This window comes from Blennius ocellaris (genome assembly GCF_963422515.1).
Source record: "Blennius ocellaris genome assembly, chromosome: 21".
NCBI classification, from domain to species: Eukaryota; Metazoa; Chordata; class Actinopteri; order Blenniiformes; family Blenniidae; genus Blennius; species Blennius ocellaris.
This window is the reverse complement of record NC_137670.1, coordinates 15,939,168-15,962,853: the sequence shown is the minus strand read 5'-3', so window position 1 is coordinate 15,962,853 and position 23,686 is coordinate 15,939,168. Positions and strand designations below refer to the sequence as shown.

At 43.2% G+C, this 23,686-nt stretch overlaps 1 protein-coding gene across 2 annotated transcripts in view; it reads right to left on the bottom strand.

Moving 5' to 3' along the window:
* Positions 1-7,542: 7,542 nt before the first annotated feature.
* dock1 (dedicator of cytokinesis 1) overlaps positions 7,543-23,686 on the bottom strand; it is a 175,682-nt gene continuing 159,538 nt past the window's right edge. For both annotated transcript variants that reach the window (XM_080517321.1, XM_080517322.1), the window contains exons 46-52: positions 22,353-22,436; positions 14,118-14,255; positions 12,708-12,850; positions 11,617-11,815; positions 10,472-10,649; positions 9,926-10,077; positions 7,543-8,453 (exon numbers count right to left, since the gene is read on the bottom strand). In XM_080517321.1, coding sequence (XP_080373447.1) covers positions 8,358-8,453; positions 9,926-10,077; positions 10,472-10,649; positions 11,617-11,815; positions 12,708-12,850; positions 14,118-14,255; positions 22,353-22,436 — 990 coding nt within the window. In that variant the 3' untranslated portion in view covers positions 7,543-8,357. The remainder of the gene's footprint in view (positions 8,454-9,925; positions 10,078-10,471; positions 10,650-11,616; positions 11,816-12,707; positions 12,851-14,117; positions 14,256-22,352; positions 22,437-23,686) is intronic.

Genomic DNA, 23,686 nt, shown 5'->3' with positions numbered 1-23,686 from the left:
GCGCTCGGTGCAGCTGTGAAATTCTCCACTGTGATTGGTCAGTGCATCACTCCATATATGGGCAGCTTCCTGTAGCTTCAGGCTCATCACTGCTGTGTGATTGACAGCCTGTCATATCCTGCAGTTTGACCTGAGAGTGACCTCACCAGTCATTCTCAGGTCAGGTTACTCTCATGTGACCTGACCTCACTCTCATGTCTCATGTTGTCCTGTCATGAAGACATGCAAAACCTGTACGAGGTCTGGCCTGAGGCCATATAATTCATGTCGGTGGAAGTTTTTGAAAAACCGTTATTGTGCCATAAGTGCTGTGTCTTTTACACTAGAATTGAAGTAAGACCACATTCAGGATCGGGGCCATCTGGGGAGTACCCAAGAGACATTTTCAGGCAGCTCGGCTAGCTTGCGGCTTAGCATGCCTGTTAGCATGCGAGCAAACATTGTCGGATTGAGCCGAAATTTGGTAGGTAGCCTAATGGCGTTGCCGCGATCACAAATCACTAGCTAATTAGCTGATTTTGACGCAGTTTTTTCAAAATAAAAGTCATACAAATTTTTTTTTTTTTTTTTTTTAATATTTAAGCAAATATTTTGAACCGTTCATAGCCACCCCCCCGACGGGCAATCTCGAGGTCCCGACCAATGCTGCTTGCAGCTTTAATTTATATTTTATTTTCAAGCTATTTTGCTTTAAATGAGGAAAGAAGTGATTAAAACAGGTCAATTTCAGACAATTATGGCAATTTTTCAGTGAATCTATTTTCAGTCACCTAACCAAGGACAGATTTTCCAATAAAAGAAACAGTCTAAAGTCCACAATCTGATTTATTTTGCAAGAAGTGACAAGTTCCTCCAGTCAATAACGTGAAACCATCAACTATCTGACACATTTCCTTAAGAAATGACAGCCGATTAAATATCTGTTGGAGTAATGAGTCAATAAATTGACAAGTTGGTGCAGCAATTAGAAGTCTCTACCCCTGAAACAGCCAAATCGTATTATTAATCTTGTCCTCCTCTTTTGTGAAGGCGCCAATCATAACTCTTAAGTTTCTTAATTAAAAAAATAAAAAGTTCTACTTGGGGCGAGTGGACGATCAATGACGAGGCTCGGCTTCATATTTGCGGAGCACAATGGAGACGGTGTTGTAATGGAGTGAAGCAACGTCAGGACGTGGACTCGGCACACAAATGGTGTTTGCTCTGTCACTGAACACAATTCCTTTAGTCAGTTTCCAGAGGCAGTCGCTGACAACTCTGCTGAGATAGAAGCAGCCTTATGGTTCCGGCGTGACACTATCTGTGACAGCGACATACAACAATACAGCGTCATGTTGACATGTATCGACTGCTGCTGAGGAGCCATGTTTTGTTTGCAAGGAGCCCGTAAATTTAGACGGCAACGGGCGATGTAAATGCAAATTTCCCTTCACCGGGGGTTGACATTTTAAAACAGCAATCACCATGTCATTGTTAAGATTCATTTTATGGCGTCGGCTCACAGAGGACATGGCTACCAATAAATAGCACCAGGAAATAAGAGACGGGCAGCAGAATGGACATGACAATGGTTTTTATCACTATTAAATTGAACGGAGCTGAACGTGTGCGTGGTCGTCTTTTTGCCAAGTGGCTCTGTGATGGACTGGGAACTCTGCCTTTCAGCAAATGGACACTGAACTTTTGAATCACAGGCTGCGGTCACGCTGGAAGGGAGGCGCTGAAACCCATGATCCCTTCTCTGGATTCACAATTCATTCTGAAAACGACCTTTTTCATCATATTTTTTTATTTACATTTAATAGCAAGAACAAGGAGGAGAACCTTGAACCTTTGGATTTTGAATGGAAATGCTTCTTTTGTCAGAAAAATCTGAGATTTAATTCTATTAAATTGCATTCTGTGTTACTCAGCTCGCTTCACGGCATTACTTTTAAATACATCTTGTGTCACCGGAGGACTTTACATTTTCATCTAATAAATGCTGACAGATCTTTGTCCAACATTATGTTTTTTAGAGCTAAAATGATCGACACTTAAATATTAAAACAATGGTTTAGATGATTTTGTCATCGGTTGACATAAACATGAATTTCTACTGATTCTCAAACATCTCCTCCACCGTTTCCTGGCAGGCATTTACAGCTTTGAAAGAAATATCTGAACAATCGTGCTGCAAAGACAAAGCTGAACCATTTAATAAAACAAAATCACAACAATCCATCGATCCCCCACTGAGGCCACTTCTGTTGATCATTTATTGTGTAAAATACAATCTAAAACCCAGTCCGCTCAGTTTCAAATGTTTCTGTTGCTATATGACACAGACAACAAGATAAAGAGGAATCTGTCTTCCCGAACAACTAATTCAATTCCTGAGATCTATACTGTATATTCTATGACTGATTCTCAAATGTCCATTACCAGGTACTAGTAGTAAACCTAATGAATGAGAACACCTCAGACAGTTGCGACTGGATACATCCACAAGCTGCTGAGTTATGGAAATATTGTCCTCCTTTATTATTTGAAGGAGACATTTAAGAAGAGATTTGCACTCTTGCTGTTTCCCCGTAATGAAAGCGTGTCAAGAAGGAAGGAAAATATACACATGATTCCAGGCTGCAATGACAAATGAGATGGGAATGGAGTGCATCGTAAATACATTTCTCCTGGAGGGATGGAGCTTGCTCACAGTCCCCCCCCCCCCCCCCCCCACCCAACAAAGCCCCTGGAAAGCCTCTCAATTAAGCGATGCATTTCCCCATGCTTTGAGGAGAGAGAGGGTGAAGCATAATGGCTGAGCACAAATCACTGAGAGCCTATTGAAATAGCTGCCAGTTAACTATGTAATATTACCACCGCTGAAATGCTTCACCCTTTATCCCTTTTCAATTGCAGGCCGAGATATTGAGTGTGCACTGGGTATTCTTGATAAGTGAATTACACCACTGATGAAACTTTTTATTCCCACATCGCAGGTTGGAGTGAATGGACTCGTCGTTCCGATGCAATAAGCAGGTGAGAGTCGCTAAAAAGTACCGGATTCCCTTTGGAATCCCCAAAGTTTTGTTTTACAACTTTAAGTCACTGTGAAAGGAATAATACTGCGCAAGTCAATAATAAGCTCTTGAATCCCGATTTGGGAAATAACGTGATCTAAAATAGACACAAATATAAAGTCTCCTCCGTGTTTGGTGCAGGTACAGTCTCATGCCTGGAGGAACGGACAAGTCTGATGTCATCCTCCCTACTGGAGAGCCAAACATAATGGATTATGTAAGGATGTATGACCATTGGACCCACTAATTTAATGTAAATAGCTAAATGAATTCCTGCAAATTAAAGGTTATTAAATCAAAAAGCCTGCTTTTTTTTTAAATTTGCACCTTAAAATAAAGCATTTAGATTTGCAATAATTAGCATAATTCCAATTGAAATTGGGTTCAAATGAAGTTAATTGCCCTTCTTCCTCACATTATCATCAGAGGTGCCCTCCTGTGCCACTGCTTGGCCTTTGGCAAGGACAGGAAGGTGATAAGACTCAACGTTCAGAGGTTTTATTTTCAAGCATGGTCAGTTCAGGAAAGGCAAAGTTAAGACGCCGGAATGAGACAATCGAGCGCCGAATAAAGGTAAGAAGGAGATTTACAGTAAATCCACTGGGATGCAGGGGAAAGAAATCAGTCTGGATGTGAACCACCTGTGCATTTCAATGCAGCAATTATTTCTCAATTGCATTGCAGTGTTGAAGCACACTCGGCAGTGTTGCCCGGTTTGGGAGAAAAACACACTAAACACGGTCCAACTTCACACAGAATTGGCAAAAGGTGCTTGTATCATCACCCGACTACGAGTTCAAATGACCTCGAGTCAGTTTTATGACATTTTAAGCATATAGTTGTACTCAAAAAGTGGCTTTTCCCTCTCTGTTAATGCTTCAGAAGTAGCAGAAATACTGCAGATCTGGCAACTCTGACAAAGAGTAGCAAGGACAGCATCTAAGTCACAGTTTTTCATCAAATGTATTTCATCTTAAACCACTCAACCAATTACAATAGTTCATGTTCTTTGAACAAAACTCTCCAAAACTGACGGCGCTGATCAGAAAAAATAAACCTTGAGTTGTTGAAGATACAGGGTGACAATTCAAAGACTAAAAGAAAAAACCCCGGAGAAAATGTATGTTTTTTTATTTATTTTTTTATTAAATGACATCATGACTTGTGGCTCCATTGAGTTTATGTCGACATCCCACATTGTGATATTAGAGCGCATGCCACTGGATAGTGCTCAGATGTAGGCGATGCTGAAGGAGACAAAACCCAAACATGAAAGAAAATCTACTTCAAGATGGTTCAAAATAAAAGAAAGAAGAAAGGTTCAAAAAATTCCCCTCTTGGATTTGCCGAGTCGGAGCCCAGATCTGACGTGAAGAGCGCGGATCACGGCAGACATCCTGGAAGTACGGATGAACTGAAGATGGTCTGGAAGCCAGAATACTACAAAAGAAGTCAAGCAGCTCCTGCTGATGTGCTGCTGAGCAGCTCCTGGAGGCAGGGTGCTGAGGTTACTGCTCCTAAAGGATGTTGGATCAGCTGGTGTATCCAGAGAGCCGCCTAATTCGGGAACACGGGTAGTGATAAATACAGTTCAATAAAGACATTCCATCAAACCCTTGGCAGGTGACAAAATACTAAGAATCCAATCAGATTGTAGTTAATGACCATTTTATGGAAGAAAATTCTAAAGAAATTCAAGACCTTTTTTTAAACACACTGACTCTTCTTTTTCAGCTTTTTTCTACCGCCATTGTTGCTAATTTCCTTTTTTTTTTTGTATTTCCACTGCAGCATTTTCCACTACGGTGTTACTTTCAGCCTGAAGTAATTTGCTTTTTGTCTTAATTACAGAGATGATTTCCATTCAGCTAATTATAAAACCAGTGATAAGTTGAGGTGTGTGTTTAAACAAAAAAAAAAAAAAAAAGAGGAGGTGAATAGTTTGTTCAGCCACCAACCCTGCAGGGCTCGATACTCTGGCTTGAAGCTATTTATCGACAGTAAGGGGTAGTTGTTGGGTTGCTGCCCACTAATGGTTATTCATTCATTTCATTTGGCAATCCTTGAGCTCCATACAAAATCAATAGAAAGTATAAATTTCATTTTGATGTTCAGGTAAGCATGCGCTGGGTCGAACACCATCTTGCTTGTGTTGTTGTAAACATATCAGACCGCGGCAGCAGGGCAGCGGGAGCGGTCCTTGAAGGGAGTTTCGTAATGTCAACTCTTGGGAGGATATGAAATTAGGAATAACAAAAGAAGCAAATATACCAGGTGGCCTCAGAGTAACACTTGCATTTTTATTGAATATTACTTTCCCAATTTTGCTCTGTGCTTGGAGAGCAATTTGTCATTTCGGCAGGTCGTGGTCAAACAAAGGTTCTCCAGTGTAGTAGATGCTTCGTGCTTCTATTCAGCAGAGGTAACATATATTTAACATTATTGCTTCTCAGGATTTCATGGATTTTACTGTCCAGCTATACATATGCAAGCTATTGTGGGTGGAAGAAAAAGCAAAAAGAACCTGCTTTCTAATTTGTATTTTTATAAAATGGTACTTTTCCTTAGTATTTTAGCCAGTTCTGATCTGTGCCTTTAACGGCAAAGGCGCTTTCTGCGCTGGTTTTATTCACCAGTGAAACTGGATAAAATGTGAATTTAAAAGAAAAGTGTTTTGGTATTTAAAAAAAAAAAAATTACAAATCTATTAATGAGATATTTTATGGCGTGAAACACTACAAATGGTCTATTCTGACTGCTTTCCCAAACACAAAACAGCACGAGAAAATATTTCACTCAGTGTTTTCAATTATGTTGAAAAAAAAAACCAACTTTAAGAAACGCCACTTTGGTCAGATAAAAACACTGTCAAACAACAGATTCTATAGCTGGAGCATTTGTCCTGGGGCAGCCTCCCACTCAAAGTATCGGCAGTGGAACAGGAGCCACCAGGTGCCACCAGGGGCCACCAGGGGCCACAGCGCTTCAAACAGGCGTCACCGGCTGGTCTCACACTGCAGATAATGGAGCCGCTGCACAATGAAACAAGGAGAGGATGGACAGAGCGGGCGATGGAGGGAGGAGGTCTGACTTCATCGCAGTGCCAGGATGAATATAATCCTTCAGTCCATCAAACAATTTCTTGTAACAGACAAAAATAACCAAAATGAATAAAAAAGAAAAAAAAAGAAAAGACAATGCAGTTCATAAAAGAGGATTGCATTGAGTAAGACCGACCTGGTCCTATGTGAGAAAGTAATTCCCTCCTAAACCTAATAACAGGTTGCGTCGGTCTCGGCAACAACAACAGCAATCAAGCATTTACGATAACGAGCGGTGAGTCTTTGTGGAGGAATTTTGGTCTATTCTTCTTTGTGGAATTGTTTTAATTCAGCCACATCGGAGGGCGTTTGTCTACGAACGGCCTGTTTCAGGTCACGTCATCTCGACCGGATTGAAATCTGGATTGTTGCAGATCATTTTGGAGCTTGAGGCCACGAACTGTTCAAAAGTTCAAATTTCTATCAATCACTTCAATGCTGAAGCAGCAAAACGGTGTCAGATCATCATGCTACCGCCACCATGTTTGACCGTTGGTAAGATGTTCTTTTTATGAAACCCTTTATTTGTTTTTTTTAACGGCAGACGCAACAGGACCTTCCATTTTTGTCTCATCAGTCTACAGGATATTTTCGCTAAAGTCTTTAAGATATTTTTTTGTTGTCAGATGTTTTCGCCTTGAAACTCCCATGGATGCTCAGTCTCTGTCTTATTGTTGAATTATGACTTCAACTGCAGCAGGTGAGCCTGCAGTACACTAAAAAAGTAAATCACTGGTTTAAAGGATATTATTATCGGCAGAAAAGATAATAAAACAAAATAAAAAAGCTTCCTGCCTCACTTTTATGACGATTCTAAATTGCAACCACAAAACCGGAATGGTTATACTACCAGCACCTGAAGTAACGCACTTATTAAATCACAGTTCCATTTGCAGTGCAACAGCTATTTAGTGAACGTCTATTTGACTACTCTTTCTTTTCACCGCACCGAGTCAGTGCCGCATGCAAAGTAAATATGGAAACGCGTCTGATTGTAAACGGTCGCATGAAACGTGTGTAAGTATGACCTTCATCAGCTTCAGGACGCGCGGCAGAAGAAAGCGGGCAGCTGTGTTTTGCCGGCTGCTGCTTCGCTGTTCTTTGCTCTCCAGCTTCAAAAACAGAAACACTCCCCTTGCCAGCGGACACATTATGCAAATTGTATTACATCAGTCACTATATATATATATACACACACACACAAGTGGTGTAACATGTCCGGGTGACATACCATTCCTGCGTGTTGATAATGAAGACGCTGCTGTGAAGGCTGTCAATCAAGCTGCCTGAAAAGCTTCTGTCGGAGGCGGAAAACACAGATCTGTAGTTTGTTTTGGTTTTAGACAGACCCGGCTGTCGACGGAAATAATGAGGAAGACTTTTTTTTATTTTAAAAATACATAGTTTATTCGGAAGTCATGTCAGTAGTGAATTGAGAACAGTAAATATCATTGAAATCCAAGGTTACAGCAATCGAGGACAAGGTGGGAACAATGATAATGTGATGGGAGTTAGTTGTCTGAGCACTCCAAAAAACTTTACCCTTAAAATTCATGACGGGTTCTCAAATACCAACTCTGCGAAGTCCCTGTCAATTCAAAACCAACAAGCCCTTTTGTTTTCGTTTCATATAAATGCCGCATAATCTAATGATACGTTAATACAAAAAAAAATGAGTCATCGTTGCATCACATACAAAAAAAAAGAAATGAAATAAAATAAAATAACATCATATATACAAGCCTCTGTACATAGTGGGGATATGATAAAAGAGACAGGAATAATGCTTTAATTAGCTTTTTGTTCTCAAATACTTCAGAAAGAGACAGATTCAGAAAGCTGCTGGTCCGAGCTTCGATCCGTCTGACAACCTCACACCGGGATCAAATCTGGCAGTGGCACCGCGTCGACTGTAGACAACTTCTACAAATTCAGTGACTCCTCGTTTGTGCAACACGCTCTCTGCCGCAGACTGCATCATTGTCAAACAGAAAGCAAAAGTAAAATATGGGGGGGAGGGGTTGGGGGGGGCTGCGGTGAGGTATTCATCTTGTCAAGCTGGGACAGGGAGCGAGGAATGTGTGGGTAAAAGGAGAAAAAAAGAAAACACTTTTCTGGGGGAAACGGCTACAGTTGATGTTGTTTTTGTTGTGTTGTCAGCGTCTTGTTTTGGTCCCACTGTCAACGTCTTTGTTTACTGTACAATTCCTGAATCGATGGAGGCCTGTTTCCTGGTGGTCTTGGGAGGAGGCGGAGGAGGGGTCTTGCTGGGGAGAGGAGGCGGAATGTGCTGCCAGAGAGACAAGACATGAATCTCATTTTGCTCACATCAAAACAACTTTCCTTCTTAATGTGAACACACTGGTTTGAAATCCTCAAATATAGAGAGACGCTGAGCTTTCACAACACACACATCAAAGGATATTATGTTCTTTTTTGGCTTATCTTCACAAAAATACCTAATATAAAACTACTTATAGAATGTGAGGCCAGAACAATGATAACATCATCTCAAAGACATCCACGTATTGCTGGTGCCGTCGAGTTTACTTAAAGTCTCCAATATTCCTGTGTTGGCTCATGTTGTAATACTATTTCCAACCACACGATGGTGTAATGAGTGTGGACGAGAGAGAGAGAGAGAGAGAGAGAGAGAGAGAGAGAGAGAGAGAGAGAGAGAGAGAGAGAGAGAGAGCTGAAACATAAAAAAATATTCTACAACCATGAAAACTACAACTTCAATTCAAATTGCAGAATCTTGAACAAAAAAATTCCCTGTGACGAATCAACCCTGCCACAAGGAATGAGTATTGAATTTTACACACGGCAAGTTTTAAAAGAACTTATCTTAAAATCTGGAGGGGGACTGAATAAAAGGCAGGCCAAATACAGACATTACCCCGCATGATAATACGTTTTCTTATGAATCCCAACAAAGAAGCCTATTGGAGTAAATCAAGAAGAGCAAGTCTCCTAAAACGGCTGAAGATGTGTCGGTTCCTCTCGACGAGCTTCCCTGAAGGCGCTGACAGCTTATATTCAAACCACACGGAGGACGCCTCGGCTGATTGAAGCGTTCCTCCCCCCGGCTCGAGGCCGTCCACCAGCGTCGGACTCCAGCAGAGAGACACCAGACACGGAGCGACGCGCGTCAACGACCTCCGCTAAAGGCGGCAAATGAAGAGCGGCTGTCGCTCAAGTCTCAGGACATCTGTTCCCGCTACATTACTGTCAGTCCGCCGCTGCGGCGGGCGCCCGCGCTTGTTTTACTACCTGTCCGTGGGCCGTGACGGCGGATAAATAAGATTAGTTAGCGGAGTGGCGAGGCAAGAGGGACGGCTGGAGTGGGAGACGGCGAGTGTGGAGAGATGAGCCGCTGATTAACAGCGGGAGAGCCTCTGATGGATGTGAGCGGTAAAGTAATCATCCAATCAATCACATCTGAGCACTGAGCCGGCTCGGGGTACGAGTATAAATAACGGCAGGAGCGGGGACGGGCGCCGGTCGGACCTTGCCGCTAAGTTGACGCCGACTTCTCCGAGACGCATCTCAAAAAGCGGGGAAACGAAGTGCGGCGTGAACCCGAAGGCGTAAAAACCCCGCGTGGACAACATAGCGGAACACGCTTAGCGCAGCAGCGTGGAGGAGGGTGGAGGAGGGTGACCCGGATGTCAAGTGTGTGTGTCGCGGTCGCTTGTTTCCATTACAAGTGGCATGCATCATTAAGGAGCTCCCTCTCAGCTCTAATTAAAAAACACCTACTCTTTGATGCGGCGGCGGCGGCGGAGGCGTTGAGGGACTCGTCAAGTCTTGATTATCTAGCAGGTTGCCGTAATCAGCCGTGCTGCCTTTCACCGGCAGCGGGGGAGGGGTTTCGCCCTTGTCGGTGCAGCCCATCCCGTTCAGATCCACACCTGCGGGAGAGGGCGGCCATCAGCTCACATTCATCATCCACGTGCAGTCGCTATTCCTCGCGCAGCCGGAATGGATCGCAGGGATCCCTTCCTGCCGCGCGGCGGCGTCCTCCGACCCAGACTCAACCGTGTGTTTTGCACAAACAAGAACAGACAAGGTAAACGAAGAGCCGACAGTTTAACGCATCAAAAATGGAGACGCTTTGTTGTATGCTGTCTATTGAAGCTCTGGGGAGGCGGTGAAACTCTCGTACCCGGTCGCCAAAGTGGCTACAAGGCAACATTTTCTTAAATATCAAATGGAAATATTGAGAACATTTTCACGAATTAGCTGGAGGATGTAACGAACGCCGCGGGAGTAAAAGACCAGAGCGCGGGTTAAAACCGCTCTTACTGGAAACGGCGAGCAAGCTGAAGGAGAGCTTGCTCCTCGGGGTAATTGGCGGCGGTCCCGGGGAGGATGAGGAGTTGGAGGAAGGAGCTGGAGGTCCCGGAGATACAGAGAGGCGACGATCTCCACCGATCTGATTCAGGACCTGACTTCTCGGTCTCTGAGGCCGCAGAGGGCTGATCTGTGTCAGCATTTACAGAAGGGAAACAAAAAAAACAGGTTGATTACACACGGTGAGAAATCACAACTGAAAACCGCGTGAGTCGTGTGGAAAATGAGCCGAGGCGGATTGAAATTTATCAGAAGATTGATAATAATCATTTGAAGGGGAAATTTGTGTCCGTGGAGACGACTGGCCGCGTTCTCATGTGCATATTAAACACACCGTTTGTATTCGACGAGAAGGCTTTTTGGATGAATGGGCTCGTTGGGCTGCGGTATCTTATTTGTGGTTACTAATAAACGTTTGCACTGGAGACCATGTTTTTCTCACTTCATTATTGGCGGAGTTCCAATATGAGAAGATAACTCCTCGGGGCGGTCTCACACCGTGGGCCACATTAGAAGAAAACATCTCGGTAATTGGTCAAGGCAAAAAAAACAAACAGTGGAAATACCAACGTGCCTCAATCGGGGGTGTCAGAATTCCCCAAGAAGTGAAAATACAAATTCATATTAGTTGAAAAACACATCTGAGACCTTCAGTGTAACTATTATACCCTCCACCTGGTCCACTGTGATTCGGACACCTTGAAGCATGAGGTTCGCGCGACAAGCCAAGCGGCTGCCAAGTGAATTTAATTCTTGCTTTATCTTCCCGTTAGCCGGCGAGCGTTCCCACCGGGCGCAGCGGCACTCGGCTGCAGCGGACGTACAGCGGCTCAGCAGCGGGGGGGGGGGGGGTCGGTGAGAGAGAGGAATACAGTCACGTGATGGTGAGAGGAGAAGGTTGAAGATTAACGATTGGAGTAAGAAAGAAAGAAAAAAACAAGTGAAGGATGTGAAGAAAGGAGAAAAAATAAGACAAAAAAGGCGAAAGGTCACCGTTGAGATACTCGGGATTGCGGCTTAATGTGGACTTTCTGACAGCGGAGGCCGAATTCAACCTTTTGTCATGTGGCCCAGCGAGGAGGGGTCAGACGACGTACCGTCTCCGAAAGTATGACGGCTTCGGCCGGCTGCAGCGTGATCTCCGTCGTCTTCATCTCCTTGTCGAAGATCTCCTGGTGCTTGCTGTTCCTCTTCTCCTTCTTCTTCTCTTTGCGCTCCCTCTCGGGCTCGTCCCGGTCCAGTTTGTCCTGGGACTTGGTGTGCAGCTTCTTTGGGAGGAGCGGCTCCAGGGCGAATCTGAGTGGGAGACAACATGGTGACGGCTGGTGATTTGTCCAGGGTGTGTCCGCGTTGGCTGGGAGAGCTTTTAGCCTCTAACTTTGGTAATCTACACGCCAGAACAACACAATAATGCTCTATTTTCTTTGTTATGTCAGCATTTATTTATTTATTTTTGCGTATTGTGTAAACTGGCAGACTGAATCCGATTAACTGAGTCTCCCTCCCTTTCGACAGACAATGAGATAATTGTTTGTCAACACGTGCTTTTGGACACTTTCAACAACTAATGACCAAAAAGCAGCTCACTTTCTGTGTGATTCAGTGTTACTGCTCATATTATTGCATGAATACCAAAAGGTAAATAAGTTGAATCTTTGTGTGCCTATTTTCTGATTTGTTTCAAGCTAAATAATCATGTTTTCTCCACTTTTGCGTGGCTACTTATAAGAGTGCTTCATCTATTACCAATAATAATAATACATTTCGTTAATTCTTTTAAGTACATTATCTTATATAAATTAATTTTTTTTCTATCACGCTGTTACAGAATGCAGCCATAATAAGTGTGTTCATGTTCTTCCCTGGGGTCACACCTCTACGGCTGAACCAGTCAGTGATCACACAACCAGAGAGCTCATCTCCTTTTTAATAGGTGAACAGATTTGATGAGCAAAAATAACAAAAGTCCAATAAAGTGCATCAGCAAGTGTTCCAGAAAATCTTCAATTAAGGCCAAAATTTCTGTACAGTGCAAAAAAAATAAAATAAATCCGTCATTGTTTTGGCAAATAATAAGAATTCTTATGGGAAAATGAACAAAAAGCACATTTCAACAAGTCATTATGACCAAGAGCCAGAGAGGCTACGGGATGTTTTATGCCCTGAAGATGTTGGAAGCAGGAGTTACCCATCAGAGCCGGGCCTGGAGGGGGAGTTGTCTGAGGAGATGGAGGTGACTGAAGCCACGGACAGCGGCCTCTGGGAGGAGGGCATGGTGAAGGAGCGCACCATGGAGGCAGGACGAGGCCCCCGCCGCTCGTCTGCTGTCGGCTGCAGCCACGGAGAGGAGACACACACAAAGAATTCGCCTTAAAGCCATAAATACCAAGTTTATTCCAAAGTCGGCGTGCCGTACAGATGTCCGCTAACGGCAAACATCACTCGACATAGAGTTACGGGAAAAGAAAAAAAGAGAGAGAAGCGAGCAGCAATGCAGACGTCAGTATTTGTATGCTGAAAGCAAATGGGCCCTCACACATCCAATAGAATTGCATCATTATCACAACACTCAAAGTGATGTCTGTTCTCTTACTTCAAAGGTCACTACCCTCTCCCTTTTATAGAAAAAGCACCTTTTCACCCCGGGCGAGATTGAGGGGGGGAAAAAAAAAAAGCTTGGCCAAGCAACAATTATATGTCTAAAGGAGGACAGAGATTGGAAATAGTCTCAGGCAGCAGTAAGTCACTGCTCACATGCTGACTTCAGCTAAAACACACACACACAGGAGACACACATGTTCTGAGTGTCGAAGAAGCAGAAAGTCACGAGTTTGTAGTTTATCATTAATTAGTAATGAGCTTTTCTGCTTTATCCTCTGGTTCTGACACAACATTTTCCTGGAATTACGGAACCAGAAACCCAAGATTTTACACCTTATAGTGTAAGACTGCAACGCTCATCATTCCTATCATGTACTACCATTTTGTGGTTTATGTTACATGGGTTGGTTTTCATGACTGCTTAATTAAAATGATCAAGAATAAAACCACAAGTCTTGAAATAATTCAATTTTTGTTCATCGTATTATTTATTTATTCCCAGATGTGTCTGGGCAATCCTAAGAATCAAACCGGTTTAAAATTGCAGTTATTTTGAAAACACTTTTATCTTATTTAACAAGGCCGTGCCATCTGTTTTGGTTTTCATTTGACATGAATATATCACCTTTAACTCCAGAAGTAAGCGCTCGCCGGCCTCCCGAGGGAATCAGATTAAGGTGCAAACATGCACAAAGACATCGGAGTATCTGGGTGGAATCTTAGTCTTTGTCCGTTTTCTCATAACCGGATAATCAGCCGTTATGTGAAACTATCGCATTAAACCGGTGATATGATCGTTTCAGAATTCTGATGACTCCAGAGATGGGATATTGACCAGTTTGCAAGGGAATGGCTTCTATGTGTCCAAACTTCCAACAAAATAGCCTGAAATCTAAATGAAATAGCTGCACAGTCCATTAGCGGCTCTTCAACTCAACAATAAAGCGACGGAGGACTTTCAACACACAAAAAGCACAGGAAAAAAAGAAAGTCTTACCAGAGTTTTCACCCCGTACTGCTTCTCCACCTTCTCCCGCAGTTGTTTGAAGCAGGCCTCCAGGCGGTCATGGAAAGGCCTCAGCGCCTCGGTGACCTTCTCGCCATGGATGCGAACACCTTCGGCGAGATGCGGGATCTGATGGGGCAAAACAGCACCATCAAAAAAAACAAAAACAAACAAAATACAAAAAAACCTACATCAAATTGACCTGGGAGAGATGGGAGGTTAGCCGAGGTTCGATTCTCCATTCATCAGAGGAATACATTACTGTCGGGCCATATGCATTTGATTTAATGCGCATGACCTGCGGACCCTCCGCTGTGCAAATTCAGCACAAGCGGTGAACGGACGCGAATCTGAGAGTGCATGCACGAAAAGCAATAGCACTGCAACCTCATACCAGGTGTAGGCACACACACACACACACGCACACATTATAGTACATATATAATAAACGTGGAAATGACCAATCTAAGCGTTCACTGCATGTACAAGAATATACTTCATGTGATGGATGTTGTCTTTCCCTCCGACGCAAATAACCAAGCAGTGCTCCCTTTCAAGCTCACTGCTACCTCTCACACTGCAGGAAGCTGGTGAATAACAAAATCTAAACACATAACTGAGGCAGCTCAGGTAGAGCGAGCAAGAGAGAGAGCGAGAGAGAGAGAGACGGCATGCGAGAGAGAGGGACTGAAACAGCTGAAAACTGGTAATTAGGAAACCCCGATGCCACAGTCGGTGTCAGCAAACTCTGTTGACTAAATCTGGCAAGAGGAGGAAGCGTCATCCCTCTGGGAAGCGAGCATCTGAGGGATTGTTTTTTTTTTTTTTATCAATTTCTCTTCTCTGCTGGTTGAAATCACAGGTTAACTTTTGTTTTTTGTTTTTTTTTATTTGGGAGGGGTGTTTTGCTGCCGCATGCTCCTTAACCTGCTGGAAATAAGTGAATATGTCGCAGTCAGCTTTCTTTACCATAGCAACTGTAAAAAATATTCTCCAGCTGGCGTCAGCAGCTCAAGGTGAATACGCTCGATAATGTTCACAAATGACTGGGAAAAAAATAAAAGCAAAGAATAAAACATGTCGCGTCGCCTTAAGTAAGCATGGGTTTAATGAATAGCACATTTGTGAAGACCCAGAGCAAACACGATGAAAGATGGGCTCAGACTACAAAGCCGCGTGTGAAGCATCTGGCAGGTGGGCCGGTGGAAGAGAAGGCGCGGCGTGCGAGCGCTAACCTACGAGTTACCCAGGGAATCCCACGGGTCCACTTGTCTTTCTTCTGCGCCACTTGAGGGGAACAAACCGGCCCTCCACCGCAGACTGGAGCAGGAACTAACTTCACTCAGCTTGGCACACGACTCTGATCCCGTTTGTGATGCAACTTTTTGTAAGAATCTCAACTGGCGCATGTTTTATTTATGCGTTTCAGCATGAGGTGGGATTATTACGAGGAGGGCAAATTGGTAATTCATCTGTAATGCTGACTGAAAAAAAAAAACTCCTTCAGGTTCTGCACCATGTAATACATCACTCTCATATTTGAAGCTGTGTGCTATGATTGAAGCACACACTGGGCAAAAAAAAAAAAAAAAAAAAGACAGAGAGAACGACAGCATCACATTGGCTGAAATCCAGGATTTTTCACTTCCTGAATGAAAGTGCTGGCACAGAAAGATAAATGAGAAGAGGCTCCAGACACCCTGCAAGGATTTCCCCTGATATTGAGCACCTTCATCATCGCTGCTGGGACCTCTTGGAGTCGGACGAGACCGGGAAACTAAAAACTGATGGAATGAATAGAGCGATAGAGGGGGAATGGGTTAGGAGTAGAGAGAAGTAGGAGGGGGAGAAGGGCTTAGAAGGACGAAGTGTTGTGAAATGAGAATGCTACGGAAAAAAAGAAGAAGAAGGAGAAGAAGAAAAAAAAAAAAAAAGCCAGCGAGAGTGAAAGCTGAGGCAAGATTCACGTCTCCCAGGATACCCACATCTTTTTATAGACCTTAGGATGATTGAGTGCGACTGAGTGGCGGCACAGCAACAGCATTCTGCTCGGTGGCTGCACTGCGATAAGCTCGCTGCAGAAGATACTCAAGGTTGCCAATAAACACACATCAGTCAGGCACGGCCCTTATACATGCACACATACATACGGACGCGCGGCAATTAGCCTGATTCCACGTAGCAAGCTTTTAAAAGTTGTTTTTGTTCTTTTCCCGCCGCCTAAAATAAATGACATGTTTGTGATTTGAGGACTAGAGATCATCGGATGCGAGGTGATTTCCACTTGTCGAAGGAAATCCTGGTTTGAGTTCGCGCTTGAGGTCTTTCTTTGTTACGTTTGCCTTTCCTCCATGTGCATGTATTGGTTTTCATGGGTTTCGTACTTCCCTCAGCAAAATAGATGATTCTCAATTTGTCCATTATAGAAGGGATGGAGAATGTTTCTTTTATTTCCTTTAGTTATATAGATATGCATGCACACACACTTTAATAATATCCTTCTGCACTATTCTATCTGATTCCATATTTCAATTTATGAATTCACTGTCTACACCAAGACCAGAGAATTTGATTTGATTCTTCTCTGTTCGCATGTAAAAAATGACAATAGAGCTAAATCTGACTGTAGATGGATGAATAGATAAAGTGGATGTTACAAGACACTGGCTATGTGATGCATTTATTTCAGAAATAATGGCTGAATCCACACAATACATTACCCTTTATAAGAGTTAAAATGCATACCCCCTCCCCGCAAAAAAAAAAAAGAGAGAAAAAGTTCTAAAAAAAAATTCTACGCTGTGTCATTTCAATTAAAAAAAGAAGAAGTTGTGACATGAAGTGTGAAGGTCAAATAGCAGTATATAACAAAAGTAGCAGTAAACAAATAAATTAGGTCACTCATTCACGTCCACAATCACAAGGTGCTTGAGCCTTTTCAAGAGCAATTGTGGAGTTCAGTGTCTTGCTCAAGGACACTTTTTCAAGGGCAAACAAGGGATTGAAACTTCAATCTTTTGATTTGAAGATGATTTTCTCTGCAGCGTGACCCAGAGTTCTTATTATAGGTTAAGGTACTCTTTATAATAATCATCATACTTTGTTATACTTCAACATGTGGGCAAGAGGAGATGGGAAATCGAACCGGCAACCTTCTGAGGTGACCTCTCTCCCACGTCAGGCGGATCCATTAAAAGCCAATACTCACATGACCATTGGGATATTCTGAATTTTCCTCGCCGTAACAGAGGTTTACTTGCTATCCAGCTGTTGAGCTTCAGTTCACTGCTTTTAACAGCTTAATGTTAAAACTGCCGACGAGCAGAAAGCAAGCGCAGCGTGAACGATCGCTCTGTGGCGCCATACAGTCGTGAGCCAAAGTAAATGAATGACTATTAAATGAAAGCAAACATGTACACCAGAAAGAGTCGGGAGCGGAGTGTCGCATGATTAAATATTAGGCTTGTATTGATTATAAACAAGGCTCCCGACCGCATGCTTATGTCCCCCCCCGTGTTCACCAGATGTGTACGTTGTGTAAATGGTTTGTTTGGAGCGATGACAAAGTGGCCTGTCACGGCACTCCCACAACAACTTTGAATATCCTTTTCTCTACAACCACCCAAGGATGTGATCCGCTGCGCGGCGGCCAACTGCGTACGAGCGCTGCCAAGGAAACTCCTAAAGAAATCACACAACGGGCACAGGTAAGACGCAGATGCTCGCCCGCGACAACATCTGTCAGCGGCTCTCGCACGGTAATAAAATCGGCTCTGAACACTTGATAAAGCTCAAGATTGAGGAGCTTTTGTTCCCCTCTGCAGGAGCAATAATTTACCTCCAAATGTGGCGTAAACGATAAAATATATAACAAGCCAATAAAGGTTTATTGCGCATTAGGCGAGATTGCTTTTAGAATAAAGTGGCAAATCAAATAGAAAATAAGTATATTACTGCTGGATGGTCTTTGTAGTATCTGCCGCGGCTCATGTCCACAGTGCAGGCGATTACTGTCCAGGTTAATGCTTCACTCTTTAGATTAAAACATAAAAAAACAAAAAAAACAACCACCGGCTGTTTGCACAAACACATTATTAAATCTAAGTGAGTTCAAATGATAAGGAGCAGCTTCGCTTCTCTGCTGAAGAAGCGAAGGTGCAACTGTATCATTTTGATTTCTTTCAGCCTGTAGACCCGTTATGGCAACGTCACACGCCAGACGCTTCTCTTACCGTCGGAAATGTAGAAACTACGTACAGGCAAATGCACTGCGGCGGTTACAAATTGCGCCACAGCTCCGTTTACAAACAGGCAAATGTCAGCCTTATGGGATGTAGGAGGAGGTAATATCACTGCCGTCTCTCAGGGCTCACTCTTTTTTTTTGTGTGTGAACCGTGTCACTCAAACCACCTCTGATCCAAACCGAAAAAAACAAAACCCTTCTGAAACACACCCGTGGATGCCTGGCCGACCGCACCGGCGTTGAGTCGATGACGTATTACAACCTTTCAGGAGGTCTTGGAGGACAACGCAGCCACCGGTGAGTCAGAAAGACTAATAAGGAGACCGACTCCACAACATATGAGACGAAGGGACGGCAAAAGCCTCAGTCTATACCAGGGGTCGCAACCTTTAATGCTCAAAGAGCCATTTGGTCCCGTTTTCCACTGAACACAACACCCAGAGAGCCGCACACATTTTATTTTGACACTAACTCACAGGCGGACCACGTCAGGACGACACGACACACAAAACCTTCTTCACTGCTGGTTGACGACTTACAACTAATAAACTTAACTAGATGAACTAAGCAACAAAAACACAACACAATTATTACCGACACTACAAACCTAACATAACCCCCAATAATTACATTTAAAACACGACAAACAGAAACTCCCATAATGCATTGCAGCTATCAGCTCCTTTATTGCTACACATTATTAAAATGGCAGATATATGTGGGAGATGTGGATTGTTAGAACCATGAGTGTGAATGGTGTGTCTTTAATGTCCTGTAGTTGTTGTGTAATTCACTATTATTTGCCGTCACTCTCAACAAATGAACCTCCTGGAACTGTCGGCGCTCCGCAGCGCAGCGGTTTTCCTGTGAAAGGTACAGGAAGCTCCCAGTTGAGCCGCTGTCATGACATGCAGCCGCAATTCTACGTTCTTCATGCCATTATTGTTGCGTAATGACGTCACATCGCTGCGTCGTTCATGACCCTACATTTTACCACTCTTTGTAGCGGGACTGCGCTCTGGGTGGCTTTGCCTCCTTACGTCCCTCCGGGATGAACTGCAGCGGGACCGAGACTCAAGGAGCCGCAGTGGAGGGACCAAAGAGCCGCATGCAGACCCCTGGTCTAGAAATACCAATAAGTTAAAAAAAAACTGTTGGTAAGATATTTTGTTTATTCATCTGCAAATTGGTTCCTGAGGTCTCAGTGAAAATAACCACAAGGTCTGTGATTCAATGTATTGATCATTCAGTCACCTTTAATAACTCAATTGTAGATAAAACTAATATATTAATGTCGGCGTCTGTCCGGGCCACTTTATTATAAACATCAGAGAAAACACCTCTTCCATGTTTGCCCGGGAGCTTCTTGAATTCCCAGTTACTCATTTCCGATCTAATTACCGCACAGAGACAATTAGGAGTTGGAGAAGAACCGTGCACGCCGGCTCAGAGTTTGTTCACTGAAGCAGGCCTGCCCGCCTTTGTTTGTCTCATTTAGACGAATTCAAGACGTGAACTGAAGTGGCGTGCCGGCCCCGGCCAGACGGCAGCCGACGCCACGCTCAATGCGCCTTCGTCATCCCTTTTAAAGGGATGACGAAGGCTCGCGAAACATGTTGCTGGGGAAGGGAGAAACACATGCTGCCGTTTTTCATATGCAAAGGACATTTTAACCCCGTGCTTGAGAAAAGATAAAGCCTCTTTTTAATGTAATGCTGGTGGGTTAAGGATGTGCAATAAAGAAAATCCTCTCCGGATTGAATGCGGATGTTCGGTTCAAACACTGTCCCCCAGATTCGGTTTGGGTTTTGCGAGCGTGGATGAAACCTGGAGGGAAGACGCAAGGTTGGGTCGTTTCAGAAGACGCTGGGGCCATTCGAGAGCCGCCGAGCGCTTTAACTGACGCCGAAATAGATCTGGCTCCTTCAGATCCGAGTCGTACGCCGCAGTCGACACAAAGACAGTCTCACCGGCACGACTGTTCGCCGCCTTTGTGTCACGACAGATATAAAAATAAGTGATCGGTCTGAAAGGTAGAGATCCAGCCACACACTCTAACCTTGTCACACACACAGGTATGCGTGATACTCTCGTCACGCGTACAGCGGCGAGGAGCGACGAGGCAGTGACACATTTATTTTTAGCTTCACCTCCCCGGCTCTGACAACGTTGACTTCAGTCACGGATATCGCTGCCTTTTTCCACGTTCCAATTTTAATGTCTTCAAAAATAAACACGAGACAAATGGGGAAATTGTGGTTATTAAAAAAAAAAAAAAAACCAAAACACCACCACGATACCCCGAGTGCAAAATAACTACCCGAGTCACATCACGGAACAAGTTCGAAAGCTGGAAGAAGACAAACGAGCACCAACTTTGTTTTTTTTTTTTTTTGTATTGGGAGTTTCTCCAGCAACGCAGAGCACAACGTTAACCTATTTTACAACAACTGAGAGCAGAACAGCTATTTTAATAAATTCTATCAACTTTCTCTTCTCCTTGCAGGTCGTGACAGGAAAAAAAAAAACCCTGGTTGTTCAAGAACCAGGAAGATAAAGCAGGACTTTCTTGAACTGAAAACTCACCACTGCTGATCTTCTGCCGTCTCGCCGCAGTGGCGCGTCCTCACAATAGTCGGCACTCTCCCTCGCCATTACCTCCACTGAACTCTTTAACACACTTTTTCCCTCGCTCACTTCAGTTACCGTCACTGGATACTCTCGGCCGTGCTTTTAGAAGTTCTTCAAAGTACATTATATTTTCAGCGATAACCTTTTAAAGTTACTGTTTTTCTTTCCCCCCCCCCCCCCCCCTTCTTCTTCTTCTTCCAGCCAAAGCGTTTTAGCGAGGTTTCAGTCATAAACGCTGTAATATACAGAACAGAACAAGCACCCTTTAGCATTTAAACACTTCACTCGTATATCTGAAGGTCTTTCAGTTGTAAAAATACACTTTGGGGTGCCTGGAGGGCTCTTAGTCGGTGCGGCACACACCTCAAATCCCAAATGGAGGGAATTCCATTAAGTAACTCCCACATACAGCGATTTAAGCCGTAGTGACTTACATATAATTTCAGCACCTGGGCAGCTAAGTGAATAACCCAGAGTGAATCCACTAAAACGGAGTGTAAATTATGCTCAGGGGCAAACGGGCATGAATGCATATTTTCTTTAATGTCCCTCATGTTCTCAGCAGTTCCACAGCTTTTGGGTCACATCAAAAGAAATAAACCAAACGTGGACCAAATCTAGAATATTTTACGCTATTGTTGCTGAGGCACTGTGTGTGTGTGTGTGTGTGTGTGTGTGTGCATGAATATGTTGAGGTGAATTCAAAGTGTTCTCAAGACCTGTAACAGTTGAAGTGCAGTGTAAATCTCTACAACCTTTCATCTTCATGCAATGAAGATTGCTGAAGAGCTCCTCATGTTTTATGCAGCATGGAGCTAATTTTCACCAAGAACAAGTGGATATGCTGGTTTTCAAATAAAAAACACACACACACACACACAAAGTGTCAAATCGTAGACAGACCAATCTATTCACTGACATTTCTCTATGCATGTGCATGTTGTATTCCTAAAAAAAAAAAGAAAATACTTAAGTACTTCAGTACACAACTATGTGTTCATAGATATTTCAAAAAGTTGTGAAATGGAACAATGGCACAGTGCAAATGCTTGATTGACAGCTAGTTGATTTTTCTTTTCGGGAGAAGCGGCGGGACACCTATACTTTTGATTGGAGGGAAATTTAAACTGAAGGACAAAGTTGGTGTTCTGTCATGAGAAAGGTTTAACTTATGATAAATCCAGCTGATGCCATAAAACATTCTTAAAGGGACACATACAATTAGTATCCCAAGACATACAAAGAATTGCTTTTCAGCTCGGCACCATGATGCTTTAACAAAACCAAAAGCATATAGGCGACGCCTGTGAGTCACAAATATACGTTCATCCCTCCTGAGCTTCTCTCTCACCTGCCAGGCGATGAAATCCTTCAGTTTTTCTATCTTCTCCAGGTCCTCTGGGTGCTCCAGCAGGTACTTTTCATTGAAGAAGGCCTGAGGAAGATGGAAAAGAAACACTCAAGGAAATGTGTTTGTATGAAAAGGGAAAAGAGTGAGGCATACTTTTTTTTTTTTTTTTTTTAATGAAATATGACATTTTGTCATATATAAAGAAATAAAGGTGTGACGGGAGAGTTTTTCGGGGGGGGGGGTTCTGTTACGATGAGAAAAAATTTCGTTAGAACCGCCGTCTCGCCTCGGTCACCTGCACTATTTCACCGAGATGAAGGAGTGACCCGAGGGCGAAGAATTCCCATCGCTCCTCATCTGCCTCTTACGCTGCAGTTTCACTCGGCTAGTATAAATCTATTCCCGGGAAGGAATGTAAGGCGGAACACCAGCAAGATGCTTTTTTCTTCTTTTTTTTTTTAAATGTGCGGTAAAGAAAAAAAAAAAAAAAAAGGTTCTTTCTTCATATCACTCACTATTATGTTTGGATGACACGAGAGATGTGATGAAAAACAAGATTCAAAGAAGATTGAGTCGAGTCTTTCAGGGGGGAAAAAACTTCAAGTCGTATCAAACAAACCATATTCGATATGACCTTTGATACTGAGAAAAAAAAACCCAATGCACACTCCTCTGCTTCTGTTTGAAGGCATTGAAGCTTCCAGAATGTTTTTACACGTGAAAAAAAAATACATCTATGTGTACTATTATAAGAGCACCTCAGTATACCTCTTGTTTCAGACATGACATAAACTTGTGTTAACCCTTCACTCACCAAAACATATTACATACTTGAAAGAGACTTTTTCAATCCCCGTGTGTGGTTAAGGAATATTTGGAATATGAAAAAATACTATTATTGGGATTTACTAAACCCAGATGACACTATATAGGGTTTGATTTCTGATTGGCCGGTTGGAGCAACACACTTTGTAAAAAATGTTGAAAGCCAGGGAGAGAAATGACAGATTGTATTCACTAGTGGGGCATCATTCCAGGTGTGGAGGTGCATATTCAGTTTGGAAAACCATTAGAAAGTGAATTTTGCATAATATGCCCCCTTTAAAGGAATGCATTAACAATCGGATTGAAGACTGCAACCACCCAGTTCTAATATCTTTGTGAGATTTATATGAAATCATTCCTCCATTTAGTGTCCCCAACAACTCAATTCACATCATTTTGGTTGTATGGGATAATTTGAGTACCTGGAAAAATCCCGGATGTGCACAAGCAGAGAGAACATGCAAATTCTGACTGTGTAAAGATATTAGAGCAACACACTGTCTGACGTC